Source organism: Artemia franciscana, chromosome 14, assembly GCF_032884065.1.
Source record: "Artemia franciscana chromosome 14, ASM3288406v1, whole genome shotgun sequence".
NCBI classification, from domain to species: Eukaryota; Metazoa; Arthropoda; class Branchiopoda; order Anostraca; family Artemiidae; genus Artemia; species Artemia franciscana.
The window spans coordinates 14,044,308-14,069,145 of NC_088876.1; the positions used below are offsets into that span (position 1 = coordinate 14,044,308).

At 35.2% G+C, this 24,838-nt stretch overlaps 1 protein-coding gene across 1 annotated transcript in view; it reads right to left on the minus strand.

Annotated features, from left to right (window-relative positions):
- LOC136035359 (UBX domain-containing protein 7-like) overlaps window positions 1–24,553 on the minus strand; it is a 47,424-nt gene extending 22,871 nt beyond the window's left edge. Inside the window, exons 1-3 of the mRNA XM_065717109.1 lie at window positions 24,318–24,553; window positions 12,752–12,856; window positions 6,059–6,220 (exon numbers count right to left, since the gene is read on the minus strand). Coding sequence (XP_065573181.1) covers window positions 6,059–6,220; window positions 12,752–12,856; window positions 24,318–24,372 — 322 coding nt within the window. The 5' untranslated portion in view covers window positions 24,373–24,553. The remainder of the gene's footprint in view (window positions 1–6,058; window positions 6,221–12,751; window positions 12,857–24,317) is intronic.
- Between the last annotated feature and the right edge of the window lie 285 nt (window positions 24,554–24,838).

Below are 24,838 nucleotides of genomic sequence, written 5' to 3' on the forward strand. Positions count from 1 at the left end.
TTGTCAGTCAAAGCGTGAATACGAAAACAAAACTTTTCATTTGTTTAATTGTTGAACTCCTAGCAGCAAAAATTATTCAACTTTTCTCAGAATGAAATAAAATCAATAAACTTATCCATAACTAGACATTCACAAAATAAAAGCTTTTCAAAAGAATAGTTTTCATAATGGGAGGAGGGCTCACAAAAAGTCAGTAAAGAAACCGAAGAAATGGCGTAATCTATACAATATAAATGAACTCTTTTTTTACTTTCCGAGCCCTTCACTCAAATATTGAAAAAATTCACGCCTATTCTGTTATGTGATTGCTTTTGCGTTTTTTATTTTCGGGGGCAATCTTATTCAGTCAGCAGCAACTGAAAATTGGAGAAACCTCATTCGAAACAGAGTTTGCAGATATAATGCTGAAGAAATCTGGCCATATCAAATTGAATTTCCCGCCACCATTTGCTCGAAGCAGCACATACGCAGCATTTTTTTTTATCGAGGAGGAGGAGGAGAGAGAAATAATAGGGCAGATTTGATTTTATAGCCCGAATGAGAAGCACCCATAAATCCAAGAAAACTTAAGATCTCAGTGGGAGGACCCCAACCCCTCTCCCCTCCCGCTGCGCACGTCTCTAATTGGTAGACGTCAATTTTGCCCTCCAAAAAGTCCAGATTACTATTGGAGTTTCAAGAAATTCAAGCAAGACAAAGTTAAAAATTTCCTAAAATATCAAACAATTACAGCAAAAAGTAACCTTGCGGTGTTGCTTTTTGCCCCTAAGCATAGCAATGGACTACGTGAAAAATGACGAGTATGCATTGCGTGTGCTATGGTCTGAAAACCAAATTTGAGACACTGCAGACCAGTACAAAATACTCGACAGCAATAACTGCACACGAGGGGTATAGAGAAAGAAGAATTACCCCGTGTCTCCCTCCAAAAATTATGTTTGAAGAGTCATACGGAAAATTTGTGAAAATGAGACTAAGCATAAATTTTTGGTCATCAGAAAAAGTCCCCTCCACTGACCATTTGACCAGTGTACGATCAAACACATAGCTTAATTACTAAGAAAAGACTCAAGAAAGACGTATAAATTCATAAGCTTAGAGTGTATACACAGGCACGCACCTTCTTTTATCTACTTTTCATCGTTTAGAGCCCTGTTTCTAAAACGGACTGTCCTTTACAAGGCCTAAACACCTGTGCTACTGCTCGGGTACGATGAGACCCACTATCCACAGAGCGGGTTGACAACTCGGAAAGGCTATCTTGCAAGTCGAGTGGTCATTCTCAAGGGTTAAAAATTTTAAGCCAAGGGTACAAAATTCTAACCAAGGCAAGGGTCTTTCGTCTACAGACCTTGCTTTTATTGGACAAAGATCAAATGAAGCCAGCTTTTCCTATACTGGAACTACAGAACCGAATATTAATTGAAATAAATATCATATTCTTTCTATTTACAAGTAGATTTATCAAAACTTAAACCACGCGAAAATTACCATATCTTAGGTTGGGTTTGTCATCCCACTGAGTTCCCTGCAAACCATAATGGGTTATAATTATCCCTTGCGTAACAAATTAAATTGAAAAAAGAGAACACACAGTGTATTTAAGTGATGACCAAGTTTCAGGAAAAAATTGGAGCGTATCCAATTCAACTTTTCAGAAGACTGAGTAGGACAGCAGCACTCCCTCCTCCCTTTAATAATTGTTCCTAGGTCTAAATTTTATTTGCTTTTCTTCTGAAAAGGTCTGAAACATTAGCTGAAAGTGTTGGAAAAGTTGGAATTAGCTGAAGTTGGAAAAGCTCGTTTCATTTCAAAAGAAAATATACAAATTCTTAAAAAGGGGAATGTTTAGCCAAACTGATTTGAATTCAAAATTCGTTGCAAGTTTAGTATATATTTAAGTCTTCTAGTTACGAGACCATTGTCGATGAAGTCAATTTGTTTCTGCAGTCAATGAACATTGACGAGAAGTATTTGCTGCAAAGTGACAATGAATCATTGTCAACAATCGTGGACTCCAAGAGCTCAGAACCAGCGATGATTGAGGATTCCTGAGAATGACACTGATGCGGCTGACGAAAGTTGCCGCTGTAACCCAAGACAAAAAGATCTTGAAACAGAGTAAATCTCGAATAAAGCTCTAGTACCATCTGTACTAAAATGATACCAGGATATAAGCCGCAATGACTAGTGCTGGAAGATCAACCTGCGTCACTGCCAGGCTGTCTCCCATAATCTTGGAAGACTGCTGGCAAAGATGAAGACATAAACAATGGCACAGGGCTCCATAGCACTGTTGCCAGAAGGATTATGGAAAAGGTCAGGGGAACCAAACTCCATGTCAGTAAAGAGATAAGCACAGCTCCCAGGGCGTCTACTTATGGTTCATAGAATTTAGACAAATAGAAATTATCTCAATTTTGTTCTAGAGATGTAGAAACTATTATGGCAAAAATCTGATTGGTCATGAACTTGTGGTATTCAGCTCAATGTACATGTCACATGATGAGAATCGACCAGTGAAGAAGATAATGCAGCTGGTGGAGTTTTCTAAAGGAGAAAAATTCCCCTTCGTCTCCTGATGTAACACAAATGCACATGACACATAATGGGGAGTTCTCATATGGATGGATGAGGCCTGAGTTTCTTGGTGCATCTGGATGAGGCAAACCTCGCCTGGTGCAAAAGGGATTCGAATTCAACTTTTACAACAAGACGAAGAAGAGAAGTTTTGGATTAATTAATCTCTTCACAGCATTAAAGCTAGATTAAGCAATGACAAGCCGGCGATCTCCTGTCACTTTTGGACATCAAATTTGCGTCCAAAATTTTAACAGAGGACTAGGTGAAAAATCTGTGGATCACTTAAATCCCCTGGTGCGGATAAGTTGCATCCCATAATGTCCCAATGATATGGATGACAATGATGGACGAGGTAAGATACAAGCTCACTATATTGGGGTTACTAAAAGGAGCCTTACTTTAATCTATGTTCCCAGTATGTGGCTTAGAGCTAGAACTATTTTTAAACCTAAACCAGGGAAAGGAGATTATTCCAACCTCCGATTTAAAGAATGATAAAAAAAAGTTTTTTCAACTGAAATCAAGGAGCATCATTAAAATTTTAATGAACAAAAATTATTTCGTATATGAAAGGAGCTGTCATGGAAGAAGCAAGATCGGATGGATCTATCGAGAAATGGCAGTCCCATAGGCTCCAAAATCTACAAGTACTCGTTGAGGTTAAGTAAGTTAAGCAATCAAGAACCGTTCAAGAAGGTTGTCCTCATGGAGCAGGAAGGTCCCGTGAAGGCCTGTAACGAGTAGTCTTTCGAAGTTACTAAAACAACATTCCTGATTTACCAAGGCACATTCTAATCTGGTATCCCTACTGAAAGGCAAATTTTTAGGGTCTTTATTTAAATTTGGACAACAAATGCTGGATGAAATGCAGAGTTGACCACAAAATCCAAAACCCCAGCAAGCACCAGAAAAGTAGTAGTTTTCAAAGAAAGTAGGAGTCAGGTAGTAGTTTTATATATATATATATATATATATATATATATATATATATATATATATATATATATATATATATATATATATATATATATATATATATATATATATATATATATATATATATATATATATATATATATAAAAAAAAACCAGCAAGTCCCTTTGGCTCTAAGAATATATGAAAACTATGTCTCTGAAAAAAAAAGGTGAAAGACTTGGACACCATAATTGACTTTCCCGTAAGCTGGAAAATACATTGTAGCGAAAGAGCATGGAAAGCCACAGGTTCCCTAGTTCAATGGCAGCTTTGTGGGCAGAATTGGAATCTGGCTCCAAACAAGAATGTTTACCATGTATGTTATTAACAAGACTAATGCTATCATATGGAGCAGTGGTTTTAGTTGACTCGATTTGAATTATGAACATTATGACCCCCTCAATTAGGCTACTGGGGACAAGTTCCAAATAAAACTATGTACCTATACGAGACTAATCAGACCGATTTTGTCACATGGAGTAGTGGTGTGGGTCAATTTGACACAAATTAAAAGTCACGATATTCTAACAAGGGTTCAAAGACAAGCATGGTTAATGATAGCCACAGCCTACCACATAACGGCCACAGCATTCGCTGAGCTGATATTAGGACTTAAACCCACGAAATGTTTTCTAGAGGAAAACGCAATAAAAAGTGATGGTAGATTATACAAAAACCGTCAATGTATCCAGAGACAGCGGATACGAAAGAGAAAAAACAAAAACCCTGCTGACATCTACAACTTACTGATGCTTAAGTGAATAGAGCTGCTGGTAGCTTTATCCCACCACTAAAATCTGTAAGACAGTTGCATATTGCCATGAAGGATAAGAATGGAATTGAGTAGGAGGTTGAGCTGCTTCTTCAAAGTAACACGGCAGTCTGTTATATACGTCCATGTATATTATGTTATCGATATACATGATTCGCGGTTTGATACAAAATATGTTACTTGACTAGTAATATATCAGAGAATTTGGTACAGTTTTTCAGCCTGATATGTATGGAATAGAGTAGGGAGCTAAAAGACAGGCGCAAACGGAAACTATGGAGATATTTATATCCTAAATTATAATCAAGCATGTTTAAGGGCTTTAAAAAGAAAGAATTGATTGCTATGAAGAGTCGAATAATTTAGCTTCTACTAGAAACCAAATTACCGTGATGCGAGTCCTAGGACACTATAGGACTGAGGGTACTGAAATGACAGATGAAGCAGCTAAGAATGGAACATCATTGAAATGGACCATAAGCTTTTATTCCAATTTGTCAGAGGTGCCGGAAGGTAGCAGAGAGAAGTTAGAACATTGGGAGGAAGGGACAAATTGACATAAGAAGAGTTGGAATTAAAAGAATTACTTCATAAGTGTAATCCCAGTCCAACTACTAAACTTATTGCACGACTGAAAAGGTCTGATATAAGCAAGGTCAAAAAATCCATAACAGGAACTGAAAGTTTTGGGAAGCATGTATTCCGAATAGCATTCTTAGGATATAGAACTTTTAAACAGGATGCTGTAAGAGAATAAACAAAAAAAACTGAATAATGAACATTATTTCGAACTCTTTTCGACTAATTTTACAATCCGAAGTGTTTCAGGAAATACTTCATATCCAAACACGCAAGCAAATACAAGACCAAATCCTGTCGCTACTTCTATTAGAAGATTACCATGATACAATTGAATCTGAAACTGACAATATTTCTCTTGTTACTGTTTACTTTTTCTTATGTGGTTTTAACTGATTTGACAAGTGGATGCCTGACATCACTTCGTATATTTTTGGGGGATGGAGGCTAGAAGCCTTGGATAGGAGTTTTTTTTAGATGCCTAGCAGAGGGGAAATGTGAACAATCAAGATTTTTGGGCCAATAACTTTCGGTCCAATGATGCTCATCATAGTATTTCTTGGACCCACAAAAGCATATTGAGCAGATATGCGTCAGCACTAATAAAAAAAAATAAAACAGAATGCAGGTACACGGTTTCGCAACGCATTTGCAAATACTTTGTTACTTACGTATTATATCAATGACACTTGGGCAGTGTCATTCGAATTTAGCCATAAAACGCATGTATTTTGCAATGTATAGTGATAGCGGAAAGCTAAATCTCGGTATGAGTAAAATCTCATTCCGAACGAGTTTCTTTTTCTCCACTTAGACCTGTTCCTTACCTATATAGCATAAATATGGACAAAGTAACCTAGTGCACTAATCTTACTTAAGCTTTCCACGATCGCTATACACAGCAAAATAATAAGTTTTATGTCTACATGCCAAGTGACATTGTCTAACTATGGTTTATATAATACAAAAGTTCCAATACTTTAATAAATTTTCAGTAACTGGTATTTGCTTTTTACAATTCTCGGACCATTTTTTTTTTATAGCTTTCTGCAACGTTTTAGCAACCATGGTTCAGCAATTTTAAATGTTCATGCTTCCAATAGTTTGATATTCCCATACTCACAAATTTAAAGTAAAACCAATCTTACTTGTTTCTGCCTGAAAATCCCTAAAGGTATCAAAAACAGATGTTGCTGCTCTTTTTCTAGGCTTTCCTCTAAACCCAAAGGTAAGAACTTCTTGTTCAACCAATGTCTCTTGCTTGTGTGGTATAGGAGCTCGTACAACTTCCTCGGAGCCTGTGCTCGGTCCTGCAAAATTAGACCAGATGCAGTTCATGTCGAAAGAAAATAGATTAAAATATTTTTAAACATTTTCCAAATACTACATATATATATCAACAAGACAAATTGGTTTCATAGAGTGCGTTCGAGCATCCCTTACCTGACTTGTCCACTTAATATTAAGTTCCCTGGGTGTAATCTGCAAAAGATAGCAACAAATACTTATCCGGCAACTTGTCAGTTGAAACGGTATAGGCAACTAGGCGGATAATAGCATTAATCAGGTGTACTCCACTGTAAGCAAAGCTTATTTACAAATCACTTAAGGTGTTTCATAGTTTACAATTACTGTCTGTCTCTTTTTGTTCTCTGCATACAATTCCACATATTTTTTTTTCATGTCTGAAAAGATAAAATTTTGTGTTTATATATGACGGCACTTATCTTCGGCAATCCTGCGTTTGCTAGGGATAGAAGGAGTAACTTACTCGACAACCAATCCAGAGTGTCTTAAGCAGTTATCCCACTAAACTCTATCGTGAAACGCTAAGCAATCGGGCTTGTCGGATAAGTAACCTTGGAATGCTCGAAAGCTCTGCTAGTATATGCTCGGGAAAGATTTTTTTTTTCATTCACTAAAATTCACATTTGTTAAAATCTTCTTATTAGAGTACCATCTAATAAGGCCAAAGTGCTTATTTTACAAAAAAATAACTTACTTATTTTTTGAAGATATTCTGCTACTCTATTCACACCATCTCTGCTTAGGGTGAAAAGGGGAAAAAGCTAAGATTTCTTCCTTTAAAGGGGAGAAACCCATGAGAGATACGCTGACCCAGTGTAGCGAATTTCCGAGTAGAGATGCAGCAGCTCTGCATGTCAATTTGCTTAGAGTGACAGATAGGTAGAAATCAAAATCAATATGATTTCACAGGAGACATACAGGAGTATTAACTATTTAGTCTTAAACTCGTTCCAGTTACATTACTTTATATGTTCCTACCTTAAGATAGTTAGATAATTCTACCTTACTTCTTAGACTCCATTGTATATTTGCTGTATTATTTTTTTTCTTCTGTGGGTGCATCAAAATCTAAGAATGATAAGATATCTAGACGCAGACATGCAATGCGTATACCCGCACAAAAGATTCATAATCAATTATGTTCTGAACTATTGGGCCTATTGCAGAAGCGAGGCCCCCTCCCAAAAAAGGTCTTCTATTCACAATCCTCTACTGAGCAAACCCCCACTGCAAACAGGATGACTAGGTTGGGGATCTTTCCTTTTTCGTTTTTTTTACAAAAACAAAGAAAAAACAAAAAAATAGCAAAGCAAATCTCCTGAGGAGGCAAATATCAGATCCTATAAAAGTAGCCCATCTCAAAAAATGAAATAGTTCATTTTTGTGTGTGTGTGTGTGTTGGAATAAATTGCAAATCACAAAGGGAAACACGGAAACAAAGGGAAAGGGAAACATTTGAAAACAATGCCGCTTCACAAAGGGAAACAATAAAACATAAAACCTCTCAGCTGCCAGAAAGGCGCACTAGTTTCCATTAAATATATAAAAAACTTGATGATTTCCAAAAAAGGTGCTTAGGCTATCCAATAAATCTAAAAAAAACTCATTAGCTGCAATAAAAGCGCTATGTTGCCTTTCTGATTTCATCGCATAAGTTAAACAAAGTTCTTTTTGTAAGTTTTATTGTGCATAATTAAAAAAATAAAAAATGCAAAAAATAATTTCGAAAAACAAAGTTTTCTTATGGAAAGTGAAGATCGACGTTGGAACTTGAAACAAATAAAATTACTGCTTCACAGATAATCAAGATATATCCAAAGAAATTAGGTTAAATTAACCCGCTCATGATATTTTCCTACATTTTAGGATTCTAAAAACTAGCACTTTATTAAAAACTTAGATTGTTTCATTTTCTTATTAGAAAATTACAATGGTATACTAAAAGTTGTCAGTATCATGATTAGTGAACAACTATTGAGAGCATTTTAATTAATCTTCTATTTTCTGCAGGGTCATTGTAGAATTTTCGCTATCCGTTAGTAGTGACGGCCCAATTACTTTTATGAGAGCCCTATCCCTTCGAATCCCAGCCCCGCCAGTTTTTTAAAGAAAGCTCTTCAAGATTTAAGTGCCATTTTTTCTCAAGACGCAGGTGTTAACTAATTAATAGAGACGGTTTTCTAAACGAAAGATCATTAATAACGAGTTCATTAATTAAAAACATACGAGAATCAGGAAAAAACCTTCAGGGCCCCCGTAAAATCATGTTTACTTTCGGTTGTACGTTAGCAGTTTGTTTACTTATGTTGAGGGTGATGCAATCTTGCTTGACTAGGAAGATTTATTGGGAATGACACAATCTTGCATGACATGTTAGATCTCAAGGTCCGCTAGCCAAGCGGGGAAAGTCCCGGTTGTAAAACAAAATAATAGTGAACCAATAATTACGAGTGAACACGATACAATCTTACGTGACTTGATTTGGTTCCGGTGGACCTTCATAATCCGACAAAAACTGGTTTTAAAGGTCAACAACACGTGAGTTGTTAGATCTTAGGGTTAACTCACCTCAGTATTGAAAAAGTTTAATATGTCAACATCAAAGATATTATTCTTTAGCAATTGATGCTTTTACTCTATTGGATACTGAAGGCGCAAGCAATGGCGAAATAAAACCTAGGGTACCTTAGGTAGCAGTAGAAATTCCAAGGAGTTGCCGGCTAACCCTAGAGTGGGACGAGATGGTTGCATAATATGAAATATCATTAACCAAATTCAAATCGAAAAACTGTTATGCTTTGCAGCAAAACTGAATATAGGTCATATACAAAGATTGCAAGACGGATTAAATGTAATAGTGAAATATATTGAAAATACCAATCTGAATCAATCAATAAAAAAGAAGTAAGTTTGTTGCTAGCAAGAAAGAATCCTTGTTAGTATATAATCGATAGTGAGAGTGTCAACATTAAAAATCATTGCATTTGAGAAACAATACATGACACGAAATCTAATGAATTTGGAAAAACGTTTGATTCTAGATGATGATTTTCTAGAGTTATCTCTTCCAAGGAAAATATTTTTCACAGAATAGTTAATGGTATAATGAGAAATTTGCTGTCTTAAAGCCCCGCCCGTTTTCTCAATCTTATTCCCCCTAAAATTGCACTATCCTTCTTTTATTACTTGGCGTCACAATTTCTTCTAATTCAAAGTGAAGTATCCATATTAAAAATATCATCCATGGAGTTAATACTTCCATATCCCTCTTGAAGCTTCTAAATATATTAGCCCCTCTTCCATTCTTTAAGGATTTATACTTCTTTTGCCCACCCTCATCTCAAATGAACTTATTCAGTTTCGCAGCCTGGTATGTCCAGGGAACTCAGATAAAACTGAATCTATCCAAAAAAGTCATGCGAATAATTTTCAAGGAGGATAAAGTCCAATGCTCACACTTACTAGAAAAAGTTAACTTTAAAACACTCGAGTACAAGAAATGTATGTTGTGTTTCTTCTTTTTAATTCAACACCAAACCCACGCATGGAAAACATTCTTCCCAAAAGCCATTCCTCATCCGGATTCCATCCTCCTACGGCCGTTTCCCAGTCTGTTCCTACCTTGCCTCCTCAATGCTGCTGTATCTCCAGATATGGAAAAACCTATGTCCCCTATATTGTGAAGAAAAAAAAAATCCGCTAATTTCCTTCTCCTTATTACTTGGTATAGGTGCTACCCATCTTTTGTCTTTGTTCTCTCGTTTTTTCTTCTTCCCTTTTTAATGTCCCTTTTAATTTTTTTTAGGTTTGACATTTTCGTTATTCAGTTTTACTTGTTTTTACCATTTTAACATGCTGTTTAAATAAGGACTAATGAATGGATTTCATTCTGACATATTAATTTCGGCATTGACTTACCAGTTTTACTGTTCGTTCATCCTGCTTGTATTTATTGACCCTGAAACTGAAATTCGGCACTTCAGGGCTTAAAAGAGCATTTTTTCAAAAATAAATATCTGATCTTAAACTCCTTTTGGAAAACTTTTTAAATATCTGAGCATTTGAATCAACTTATCATCAATTTCTACAATCTTTGGAAGTTTCAGAGGAGCATCTCTAATGCAAGATACTAAACAATGTTGTAGATGCATAAGTCATTTACAATATTTGATATACCCTTTATTTAGAAAGAAATACCCTCATAGAGCTGTAATGCACTTTATATACAAATGGTATAAAGCAAAACAAGACCCAGTCAATTAAATCTATGACTGAATAAATGTATTTTCTGATGAGCTCATAAAGAGTATTTTAGTTCCTAGTCTAAACTATTTACTACCAATACAACACATAAATACAATGCATTGCTAATTTATAAATAATCAACGAACTAAAAAAATGGCTAATTCTATTTGCATCATTTTTTTTTCTTCTTTACCACATATAAATTAATGGAATCTACTAAAATATTATATAAATCGAGTTGAAACCATTCTTGTATATGAAGTCAACATGCAGTTTAATAAATTAATGTTATGTAAAGTTTAAACATTTCTTTAAAACCTGATCATACCAAAGAAACATTGTTTAAAAAAAATGACACTTCAGTTTAATAAGGCTTCAATTTTCAACAGGATGAAGAATTTAAGAAATCAAAAACCAATGGACAACGATTCGTTCAACTAGGTTTATTAAAAACAATGCATTAGCATATGGACGGATTACACCAAGAGCAATTTTATTCAGAGTCAATTGGAACAAGCTTTTTTAGCAAGACAAATTACGGCTTACAAGCAAAAAATCATCAGTATGAGCTGTGTAGCTTATGAAATATCGATGAATATGAAAGTATCTCGAAAAAATTTGAGAATAGTATTCAGAGTACACTTAAAGTTATTTACGCTTAAAGGGTACCTTGGCAGACCCCTTTTCATTTCCGATTACCTCAAAACTGAGATAGTCATTCAATTTATGCAACATAATTTCAGCAAAAATATCTCAATATAACAAACGCAGACACATTAATACCAGAATTTTAAATAAACAAAAGCTTAGGAGTGTTGCAAGTTATCAAAGGAGCCAGATACTTAAATTTAGCAACAGGAAAAAGAAAAAGAGGAACACTGCTAAAAACTGCATCTTTCAAATTAGAAATACATCCATTCCCTCTGTTGAAAATTTTCGGTGGCTTGGTTTAACAATTTGTAAAAATATGTTCTCTTTCTGCCAGACTGCAATATCTGAAGCTTGTAAAAAAAAAGTCAGATTTGGATACTAAGAGTGTGTCAAACCGGTCAAGTATAATCGAAAGGCTCTGGTTTCTTTGAATTCAGTTTTTTTGTGATCACTCTGTACTTTATCTTTCTGGGACCTTCATTCTACTGAAAAAGAGTGACTTATATAGATGTCTACGTAGATACGTAGATACCTGTAAATACCTGCTTTACCTACCTCTATCGTATCGAAATCAGAGGATAATCCAAAAATACAAAACTCCCGATATGACTGCAAAACTGCAGGAGCTTCATGATAAGTTATCAGCACAAGCATATCAACAGGCTCATCCGTTTATTCTGTTGACCTTTTTCCTTGTTGATTCTGTTGTAGTTATTGTGTTGTACCTTTGTTCTCATCCGTTTGTTCTATTGATTTTGTTGTACTTATGTGTTGTTTTTTTATGATGTTTATTTTATTTTCTCTCTTTTTACTCAACTATCCTCACATTGTTTTGTCTAATGGGTTATAAATAAGTTATTATTATTATTTCATCAGTTGGCATGGGACTTAATGAGCGGGCAGATAACGTACTCTATTTTTAAAACCAACATATACGAAATAAAAATATACATTTTTATACTATCAAAAAGAAAGATGTTTTCAAAAACCTAGCTTCAAAATTAGAGAACAGTAACAGAAGGGTTTTCAAAAACACGGTTATCTTAGAATAACCTTTAAGGGATATTCATGGAGCTTAAACAAAATCCGGACATTTTTTTTTTTATTGCCGTTATTCAAACCTATCTAATGTTTTAATTTTTTTTTGGATCAAGAGTATATATTTATAAGGTCATTTTAGGAGGATAAGGAAAACCAATTTTATTTTTCAATTATATAAATCATGCAAATTAGGAAGAAAAAACAACCCATTATCTTTTAAGTTTCATCATAAAGTTGTAAATTTTGAAAAGAAATAATTGCCAGAAAATTTGTGTTGTTGCTTTTAGACATTCCCAAGCAAATGCCACTTTGTCCTCATGTCTTAGTCTCAAAAAAGAGCATTTTTCCTGGAAGGAGGGTTTTTGGACTAATTTCGAGCGGGTTTCCCCCTCTTCCTGTGCTGGAGTGCTCATAAATAATCATGGAAAGATTATCAAAAATAAAAATACTACTAAGTGACAGGATTTATAACTGTCCAAATTTTATCTAAAAATAGCTGCTATTTAGACAAAAATTATTGTTTAAAGAAAAGCATTTATACTCTTCTCATCATATTATCAGCATAAGCAACAGTAATAAAGACATAGATGACAAACCCTGGGGCCTTGCTTCATCACCACCTTCAAGAAACATGTTAATAGCCATTTCCAAATTATACGAACATGCATCTAGAAAATTCTTTGCCAATTCTTCGCTTGAACCTAGAAATACACTGACCATTAGTACAAAAGTTGTTAAAGCAAGACAGTTAATGATTGTGTATTTCAAACCCGAACTTCCCATCTTTAGTTGCACCTCCAAAATATTCATAAAGAAATTAAGTTCTTCTGTTATTGATTTAACTTTCTATTGCCAGACTGTAATTACTATGAACCTTCTATGTAACCCATTTAGATGATATTTTAGGACCGTGCCTAAGACCATTTAATAAGTTGGTAGAGTTGTTCCATGAAATGCGCATTGGTAATGACTGTGCATACAAAAAACCAAGAAACTTTAATACTGAGCCAATACTGTTCTTTGTACTACCCTTGTGAAATACCCAGCCAAAAACTACTAATATCACTAGTAATTTTTTATAAATGTATCTGTTAGAGACTGGATCTGTGGAAGCAGACACAATTAAAGAAAATTTTCTCTCGGAAAGTCCTTTTAAGGGCACGATATTCGTCTTCTCTCCTCTGACATCGCTAAAGCCTTTGATCGTGTATAACTCAAGGGACTTCTCTAAACTGAAAACCTTTGAAGTTGATGGTCAACTATTTGATGTGCTTGCTGACTTTCATTGCAGGTTGTCCTCGACGGCTTAGTACCAAAAGAACACCCACTCTTATCAGGATTAACCCAAGGAAGAATTCTTGGGCCAACTCTTTTCTTGGTGTTCATAAACGACCTAGGTGACAAACTTGTGAAGAAACCTCACCACTTTGCTGATGATACGACAACAAAAACATCAATTGCAAAGAACGAAGATACCAGCAGACCCACAAGGAGCTTCAGGCTGACATAGAAAAAATTGAGAAGTGGGAAGATGCGTTACTTGTAAGTTTGAACGCATAGAAAACCAAAGAGCTCCTAATTTTTAAGCGGCATAATATGAGGGCTAATCCTGATTGCATCTTAAAAGGAAAGGCAATAGCAAGAGTTGAAACACTACGACTACTTGGAGTTAACTTCTCTTCAGATATCTTATGAACCAGGCATCTCAGTCAAATTAGATCCTCTTGCTCCAAGAAGCTAGAAGTTATCCTACGATGCAAAAGTCTCCTCCCTGACGAGTTTATTCTGCCCTTATTCATTTCGTGCATCTGACCTGTCATGGAATATGCATGTCCTCTGTTCGCCTGTTCACCAAAAGATTGGAAAACTGTTTGAATTATGGGAAAAAAGCACAATAAAAGAGCACTTGGTTTAATTAATATGCAAAAGGGCAGGGAAAAGTTAAAACAAATATACATGAAACACGGAAGACCAAGACTTCCAAAGTATTTGCTGGACTTGGAGGAAATATCTACGCAAGGGGAAACCATTACAGAACCACCGAGACTAAAAACAATAAAAGCTGGCCGCAATTTAAAATCTGATATCTTGAACAATGGTCGTTGGATAATCAATGTGCCTTATTTTCTGAGGAGCTACGAAGATCTTGTAATCAAACATATGTAAGTACCAATTTTTAATTTTACAGAAAAACAATATGGTTTCCCAGTCTTGAGCCCAAATATGGTTACATTAACCCGCCTTCCCCCAAAATTAAAAAAAAAACAAAGAGTTGTAGAGGTTCAGAATATTTATCGCTTTCACTGGAGTGTCATTTTGGGGCTATTTCTCGTCATAGATTTGGAATTGCTTTTTGTTAGTATTTCTACTGAGAAAAAAATCTCTTATATGTTATAAAGATGTCTACGGGTGTCTTCATTTTTGATTAAGCAAAGAGATCTCGCCTTCTCATAAATTTTCAAAAATTGGTACCCTGCAGTAGTTCGTTTTTATCTAATTATTCCTTGTTGGTTTTAAGTTTGATATGGGCTTGAAAATGCACAGCTAAAGACCTGGAACCACGGATGCCTTGATTTGCTCCAGTAAATTTGCTTGGCCTTGAGGTGGAATACCAATACGTGACATGCTTTAGAGGCTACCATTTGAGATATTCGCGCATTTTAACTAATGGTGACCAAGATGCATCTTAAGATAGGGATAACATAAAAAAAATCCATGTAATACTTCTTGGTTTCCCTGAGCAAAATACAATATTGGCTATATGCCCCGAAAGTTATAATTTCATTATACCCAAAAGTTAAGGACCCAAAAGTCACATGAGAAAAGTCCCTGCACCACTAGCTCCCTATTTTTCCAATTATGAACTTTTTCTAATCGCAGACGGAACACAATTATCCTGAATATCTGGGCAAATACCAAACTTTAAAAGTCCTCGCTCTTTACGCCAAGGTTTATTAATGCTTAACTTTAAGTCTTTTGTAGTATAAAAAAGAACTATATACCCAGATGGTGATGACATAGCGTTTCCTTTTGCCGATTTTTTTTACATCTGGTATAAAAATTGTACTGTTCAAGTTCAATTTTTCTTCTAAAACACAGGAGTTTGATTCAAGCCTGCAGTTGCAACTTGCATCTGAAGGACAAAACACAAATATCCTTGGATTCATTACTCTCAAATCCATCGATTCATCCAATTAAAATTATGATAGTAACTGCAAATTTTCAAAAAAAAAATTCCAAAAGTTTATCACTTAGTTCTTAGGATTAGAATAATGCCATTGAACCGTTTTCTCATTTGGTCATAAAAAGAAAACCCTTTGGAACCATAAATTGTTTCAAGATCTAATTTCCTCCAATGCATAAGGTGTTCCAATTTATATTTAAATCCACCAGTATATTTTTATGTGATCATGGCTGCAGCGATAGCTGCACCACAGTAAAAAGCGAACCATAGCCTATAGGAACCAAGGTTTAAGGAATGTTCTTAGAAAAACGGTCTAGGGGTGAAAATTGGGGCTGATGTTTTTCCTCCTTGGAAAATCCTCCCCCACCACAGGAAACCCATCCCCCGCAGAAAATTTCTCCCAACCATAAAGTACAGCACCACAGCGAAAGCACAAAACATATAGTTCAAAATATTTATTAGATATCCTAAGAGATATCTGATAACCCCAGACTCCCCCACTTTCAGTTTTTGGTTAAATCTTGAAAATCGCCAATATATTTTTCTGTCCTACAATTTTTTCCGCATAGCATATTGAAAACTGCTTATCATAACTTGGAAGTCCTAGAGATGCATATTTTCTATTTAACCCTCCCCCCACAAATCCCAGTATTCTTGTAAATTTACATAATCTCTCTCAAGGCTTCTGAACTATAGAACCTTCGGTTGAAACCTGCATGTCAAACACTCTCAAGGATTTACAACTCTTGCAAGGGATTCATGAAAATGTAAGGGGGAGGTAATAAGTTTGTTTGATTTGTTTATGAAGATTCGAATAAATATTTCTAAAGCAAAGGGGGGCTGATTCCACTTCGCCCCCTATAGGTAAATATAACTAAGAAACTGACACAGCTTTTTGCTGATTTGTTGGCTCCTGTTTTCCTCGAACCTTCGATTACATATTTTCTTGCAATTTTTTTTTTTTTTTTTTTTTATTATCTCAATTTTCTTACTTTATTTTCCTTTTTTATGCAACATTTTTAGAGACGGTGTTTACCCCCCCCCCCCCCTCGCGTAAAATACTCCCCCCCCCCCAGGGCTGGTTGGTCTCACTTTTGGTTTGAGGTGCAGATGAAGGAGGGACAGCCCCCCTCCTATATGGAATAAATTCTGCTAATTTTGGGGTTTAGTGTTACTATTTACTTTCATAATAACAGCTTAGAATAGGAATATTCAATAAATATTCTGGGAACAGAAATATTCCCTGAAATAAAGAAGGATAAAATATTAATTTCACATCTTCCTCCCTCCCTAGCTTGCTAGCTGAAATATTTTTAATATCTAAAAGAATTTTGCTGTCTTATGTGAATTCCTTGTTGTGTGGAAATTCCAAAAATTTGCATATAATGGCTTTAAATCTCTACAATTAGGTCTTCTGATTATTTTGTAGTTAGTTAGAGAGGGAGATGCCTTAAAAGGTGCATTTTAACGCACCCTTCTAATTTTTTTTAAGTTTAAGGGGCATTTAATTTTTTTGTACTAACAAATCGGATCATTGGCATGACTCAGTAAGTTCAGCCAGAAGTGACCCAGGTGGTACCTGGAGAACTTTGGGGAAGGTAAGCAGGAAGGGTATGCAAAAGCACAGGATGGCTGGCCTCAAGCCCCCCGTTGCAGGTCCTGGCTGAGGGGTCACAAAACGATAATTAGCACCGCCGGTTTGGACCTTGAGGGTCTAGTGCCTTAATACTTACTTTTTTACTTACTTATCTGAAGGCTCAATGAGACTTGGGATATTTTCGCCTTCAACCCTTCGAGGCATCTCCCTGCCTTCTTAACTACAAAATAAACAGAGCAATTTTAAAGGTTTAAAGAGCACCCCCCCCCCCAAGATTTATCTGGTGACCTCATTCCTCATTTTTTCCTGTTTTTCACTCTTTTTTTAAATAAATTAGCTAATTTGGTCAATTACTGGCACCCTTGTCACACTGCACCCCCCTAAGTTTTTGCCTAAGACCCCCCCCCCTTATTTCAACCAAGACTCAGTCCAATAGTGCCCTGATTAAACTTCGCTGAAGTAAGGATACTGGGACTGTTAAAAAAAAAATCATTTGGTTTTAATGGTCGTATTTTAATGCAAGTCTCTTTTCTTTTATATATTTATCTTTTGCTGAAGACTACCCTTGGACAAAAGGTCAACATATTCATTCAAATATAGAATTCCAACGTCTTACGAAAATAATTCTCTATTGTTCTTCTTCTTGTTCATGTTTATCCTTGTAATAGAAAGTTTAGCCGTTGTAAGCTATGAATTTTATTAATTTATTATCTGAGTGACTCGTGAAGAGAAAGCTCATCTTTGTAGGATTCTTGATATGAAACACTTCAACTTAGGCCTAGTCCTAAAGCTATCCTATGGATATTTCTTTGACAAAAATACATTTTTTTTTCAGGGAGAGTTTCAGATTTTTTTCAATTTGAGTTTTATTTCTTGTTACTTTCTGTGTTGTCAGTGTTTCTCTTTTTATTTTCATCTGGTTTGTTTGGTTCATGGTTTTGCTCATAAAACGTGATGAACTGTTTGATTTCATTAGTTTTCTCATTTAATTTTATTACTGAAGAAGGCAGGGTATATTACATTAAAAAGTCCGTCATCTAGCCCTTTGTTACCCCTTAGGGCATTCTAATGAGTTGCACCTATTGCACTTTCTCCATGGCTTCTTAAGATTCTACGGGGGAAGGGGTTACTTTGGGGCTTTCAGTGCGGGAGAGTTTATCGGCGGGGAAGGTCTAGTGCCAAAAAAAAACTGTTCATGGGATTGTGCTGCAACAAAGTAACGCTTTCTGTCATCTTGTGCGACCAAAGGTCTGTTGCTTTACAATCGGAATTAAAAGAGAGCTGATCAGTTTTCCTTCGTCTAAAACTCTAAACAAGAGGCTTTGAGGGTCCCATCTTAACAATCCACACTAGAGTGGCGTTTTCTTCAAATTCTCTTTGAAACGACTTGAATTCCAATTTTAGTTTCTATAAAAATAATAATTTTACCAGTTTTTACTACATTTGTCATTTTCTCTTGATAACAAATATAGCAAAATTCATGTAATTAGGAAGGACAAAAACTAAGTTAGAGCAAAAGATGATAAACAAGAATAATGGAATAGGAAACTGATCTCCTCCTACCCCCATCCTCTGCATACTCTTTGAAAGCCGGAATTGTTAGCCAATGTCTTCATTCAGGCGCCAAGACATACAACTTATCGCAAATATGATGTTCGACAGAGAGTTCAGGGCTGGATTACGTTCAAGTTTCATTTTCAAATGTAAATCGTGCAGTGAAGAGGTTACTTTACACACTGAAATGCCACCAGTGCTGAAAAAAAGTCGTAAACATCTCGCCAGTCACACGGTTGGGAATCAGATTTACAACCAAAAGAATAAAAGACTGAAAAAAGCGAAAAGAACCAACTTTACAACAAAGGACGATAAACGTTAACAAGGAAGTTTTTAGTTGGTGCAATAAAAGATGGTAAGCCTTTGTCCCCAGATTCGGGAGCTTTTTTCTACTTTTGGTTTAAACTGTCTGTCACAAAAAGTTTTTGTAAAATATGAAATGGACATTGGCGAGAACTTGGAAAAAACACTTCTTCAATATTTCCTGAACAATGGCAGGATTGGGCGCAGAATGGCTATTAAAGCAGGCGAAAAAATCGACATGTATGGCTCAGTGGAGACTTGTATTATAGTTGACAGTGACTGGTGCATTAAAAGCTATGGCAATAGGTATTCTGCCTTGTCTGGTTGCGGATTCGTCAGTGGTATTTATTCAAAAAAGCTTCTACATATTGAGATTAGAAATAAATACTATTGTGTTTGTATGAAGCATTGCAAGAATGAAAACAATTTGCTTTCCCGACCATACGTGTTTTATGAACTGGCAGGGACCAAGCAAAGGTATGGAACATGATATTTTAGTCAAGGCATTTCGAATCGCTCCAACTATACACTCTCTAAAATATATTAGATTTATCACTGATGATGACTTTAGCACCCATGCAGAGGTTACAGCCAAAGTAACATACAGTAGATATATCGAAAAAACTGAGTGTACCAACCATGCATGTAAGTGCCTAAAAAAGAGTCTATTCATGAAGCAAAAGAAAAGGTTCAACAGGAAAACAAAAAAAAAAAAACCTAGAAGATAGTTTTGCAGTAATGGTAATATTTGAAAGTGATACATTACCTCCAAACATTTAGTTTTGTGGGAGGAAAAGAGAAGTCCATATTTACCATTGTAGAATCATGCAGTGCCACAAATCCCAGACATATGGTCACCTGCAAAAGGATTGCAGAGCCAAGGAGCCAGTTTGCCTATGTTGTTCAAATAAACATTCATCAGACAAATGTCTTTTGAAAAGTGATATCTCACCAGACAGACCAAGGCTTATTTTTGTGCCAATTGTAGAGGAAGTCGTGCCTCTACTTCATTTGCTTGCCCAGTGAGGAAACAAAATCATGAAATACTTCAAGTGGCAGAAAATTACCAAATGAGTAACAGGGTGGCTTAAGTAACATACAATAGCTATGCAAATGCAGCTAACAGGACAGATATGGAAAGACTAGCGCCAAACAATTCTACTTCAGCAAACAGTGTTGAACAAATAAGAAAGGTTACAAAACAAGAAACTATAGAAAAAATGGTAATATGTTTACTCTGTAAAGCCAAATTGTTGTAAATGAGCAACATATCACTATCTGATTGAACTGAAAGACTTAGCAGATTTGTGGAAGAATTAGAGTTAGGGTGTCTCAATCAGCAAAAAATTGCCAGTGTTTGTAATATGAACAGAATAATTGACAATGCTCAAAATGAACCTTAAAATTTTATCATAGAATCATGAAAGCCATAACTTAGCCACAAGGACTACTGTTACAATTCTGGATCATATAATGCTATTTGATGATCATTTCCCCATAAATATCTGAATTGAGGGTCATAATATCAATAATAATCCAGCCCAATTGAACAGCACAAGCTCTCGTAACTTCAGATTGAAGAAAGCAAATTGGCTTGAGTATGAAGAACAGCTTGAAAACATATCAATTCAGGTATTAGTGGAAGCAGAGACATTGACTGATGAAAAAATTCATGTATTTCAAGGCAGTATATTGACAGCAGCAAAGAAAGCTTTTCCACTAAAAGGTAGCTAAAAAAGGACTCACAAAAACAACATTTTGTTGAGTAAAGAATGTGAAGAGGCAAAGAAGGACTATGTGAAAAATGAAAGAATATATGCCATAGCAACAAAATTAGAAAATCTGACCAACAATCCTATGCAAGGTTTAGGAGAACAGAGTCCATAGCAAAAAAGAGCAGCATTAGAGTTTCTTCAAAATCTAAATTTCAGAAAACTAGCGCCTAATGTTTATGGGTTTATATGCAGGATGCAAAACAAGCAGCAAAAAAAGCAGCCCACCTCTAGTTTGTGGAAATATAACTCGGATAAGTGATATGAACAAAGCTAATGCAAGTGTCCAATATATGGAAAAAACAATTGAAAAGGAGAATTCAGATAAAGAAGCAGTATCAAGAATGGCAGCAAAACAGAAACAACTGACTAATAAAAACCAACAGGAACCATACAATCAGCCATTCTCTTTGTTGGAAATAGAGGACATCATCAGGAATTTGCCAAATATAGCCCCTGGTGCAGATATAGTGTATCCTCAACAAGTTAAAAATAATAAAAAAAAACTACCTGGATGAGTGGATGTTTCTCAAAAGTATGGAAGGCAAGATTAGCAGTGATGATTCCTAAGCCAGGTAAAGACACTTCAACAATAGAAAACCACAGATTTATTACTTTATTACCTGTGTTAGGCAAAATTTATGAAAAAGTTGTAAACAAAAAGGTTAAACTGGAAATGGAAAAAAGAAAAATACTGAAAAATTTGCAGTGTGGGTTTAGGAGAAATAAGAATACAATAGAAGACCTAGTTTGTTTCCCAAGTGATACTGTTTATGCTTTAAAAAGTGGATTGGTAATGATAACTGTCTTCCTGGATGTCGACTGTGCATTTGATAATTTGGTACACAGTTAGATATTACTAGGAATAATTGAGGCAGGGATCTGTGGAAGAATGTTAAAGTTTACAAAAAACGATATTGAAGATCATGAAGTGCATGTTAGGGTGGGAAACACTATCTCCAGCCAATCTACCAATAGAAAAAGAGGAGTCCCGCAGGGATCAGTTTTGGGTCCAGATTATTACAATCTGAGTGAACACAACATACCTTCAGATGATGGTGATTCTAGGGCATGAATTTTTGCAGATGAAAATAACCTATGGGCAGTGGGAAGAACAATTGAAGAAGTCATGCCAGTAATAAAATCCATTCTTAGACAGCTTAAAAATTGAGCAAGTGACATTGATTTAAGCTTTTTGACTCACAAATCAAAAGTTATCCTTATCACAAGAAAGAAATCTATAGAAGAGCCAATTTTAACCCTAAATAGAATGCCCACTGAATTTATGGACAAAACACATTTTCTGGGATGCACAATAGAAAAACGTTTGAATTGGAATTTACACATTGAAAGCATTAAAGCAGCCTTTATTAGTGAGAATGAATATAATAAAGACATTAACAGCCATCACATGGGGAAGCAAAGCTGACTTTCTAATTCAGTTCTACACAACATATATCAGGTCAAAGTTAGAATATGCAGCAGTTGCATATCACCCTGCAAATTGGTCATCCCTCAAAAAGCTAAATGTTATCCAAAACACAGCATTGAGGATTGCATTTGGAGCTTGGAAAATGACCCCAGTATCATTCATGTTGCCAGAAAGTGGCCTCAAAGACCTCAAAACTAGAAGGAACACTATTACACTAAGATATTTAGCAAGAGTATGAGGGTCAGATAAAACAGATCCAGTGAAATCAAGGATTATAAAACAAGGTCTGCATGTAACTGCAAACAAATACAGAAAACAGAATCAAATAAACTTCCTTGAAAGATCCATTTAAATATGTGCTCAATTTGACCTAGAACTAAAGATCACAGAAATGCTAAATATTCCAGACATGGAGTTACCCTCACCATGGAGTACTACAGAATAAAATGCTCAACAATTATGGAAAACAAAGGAAATTTAGGCTTCACCACTAGCTTCAAGATGCTGATTGAAGAATCATTTAGGGATTTCCTAGATATTTATACAGACATATCCATAGTAGATGATTTTAGTCCAGTTGATGCTGCATTTGTTATACCAAAAAAGAAAATTACAGCACAGTACAAGTTACCTAAACAAATGCTGATTTTTCAAGCTGAAGTGATAGCAATAAAGAAAGCAATGATATATGCAAAAAAAGCTAAAAGAATATCCAAAAGTATTAATTTGCTCTGATTCAAAGAGCACACTAGAAGCTATTGCCAACATAAGCAGAGATGGGACATGGTCAGTTGTTACAGAAAATTAGTCACACTACTTACAGGTCAAGAAATTGTTTTACAGTGGGTTCCAGCTCATGTTGATATACATGGAAACAAACTAGTTGACTGTGCTGCAAACAATGGCACCACTCTTGGCAATCCTTTTACAAGTTGTGAAACTCCAATTCAGATTATGATGATTAGAGAAGTTACAAAAAAAAGCAGCAGCAATACTACTTCAAAAAAAAACTTAACCTCTCTGAAAACTGGTTTGCAATACAAAACACAAGAGGGAAGACAGGACTGAAACTTTACAGGAATCTAACCTAAAGAGAAGGAACCATAAAATTTCATCTAAGGTCCAGACATGCAGGTACTCATTGACATGGTCAAGAGAAGTGGCCAGTTGTTATTGAGAATTGGTCACAATACTTACAGGTCAAGAAATTGTTTTACAGTGGGTTCCAGCTCATGTTGATATACAAGGAAACAAACTAGCTGAAAGAACTACAAAAAATTGCACCACTCTTTGTAACCCTTTTACAAGTTGTGAAACTCCAATTCAGATTATGATGATTAAACAGGTTATAAAAAAGCAGCAGCAATACTACTTCAAAGAAAATTGTAACCTCTCTGGAAACTGGTTTACAATGCAAAAAACAAAAAGGTTGGAACTGAAACTTTACAGGAATCTGACCAGAAGAGAAGGAACAATAGCTTTTTGTTTAAGGTCCAGACATGCAGGTGCTTATTTGTACCTTGCAAGATTTTATGGAGAGGATAACATCTATGATCATTGTGACAGTGAAGAGACAGCTGAACATATTTTAATTGATTGTGATTGTTGTAGCCTATGCACCAGAGAAGACACATAGAATCATTCTTCAAAAAACAAAAGCCTGAGTGATTATGTGGTCAAAAAGGGTCTGAAATTACCTCATCATTATCATCATTTCCTAAATTTTGTTTAAAAAAACAAATAGGCCTAAACATTAATACAGCTTAAGGTAAAACTTTTGCAATTCATATAACTAACTTACCAATAAAATAAGCATGCTACTTAATGCCTTTTTTATATTCTTTACAAATATTAGAATCACTTAAAAAGTCCCAATTTACATACTTTTTGAACTCCTAAAAATGATAAAAATTTTCAATTAAAGTATGAATTATTGGTTGTTTTTAACAAAACAATACCACATTTCCTCCTCGCCATTTTCAATAAAATTATACTACATTTTGTCAGAGCAAAAATTATTTATAATAAGGTTAGGTCAAAAATTGCTTAAATTTGAATTTGCTGTAGAAGTATCCCTTTCCAAGATAGCCAAAAGTAGCTAAAGTAGAATTTTACCTTGTATTTTATAAAAGCATATAAAAGGCATCACAAAAGTACATTCACAAAATTCATAGCTCAGCAACAGAAATAGGCTATCTCCAAATTTAACAAGAATTCAATAGTACTCCCTTCTCAGTAGGCCTAACTGTAAATTAATACTCTTTTTGGTATCCATCATTTTTACTATGAATGTTTCAAAATAGGCAGTGACAATACTTACAGCCAGTGACAGCCATGAATTGAGAAAGAAGGTTAGATCTATCATTGTCTGCCATGGTTAGCTGAAGCAGCCTAAATAAGTGCACAATAATGAAAATTTCTCCTATCTAAACATTGACTCATAAATATTCTGCAAATGCGAAGTTGCAATAACTCATAATCATGCTGTGCTTATTCCAAGAAATTAACTTTTTTGTTTCAGTTTCTTCTTAATGAAATATGTCTAGGCAATATGCAGCGTTTCCATTTGTGTTTTTAAACAATCAGTAAACCTTTGTGAGTTATCGGTAGAAATTGGTAGATAGCTCCCAGAATTCGTTAGAATTTCAGTAAGAAAGTTTCTTTTTATTTTGTTGGAGGAATTCGAGCGATTTGAGAGTGAAGTATCACATTCTAAAAGTTCAGAGAACAGTACGATGGGATCCAAATGTGATTTCGCTGATCAATTTGATGAACTTTGCAGAAAGAATCAGCTAGAAGCTCGAAAAAAAGTAATGAAATGTATTTGATTTTGAATCTAAA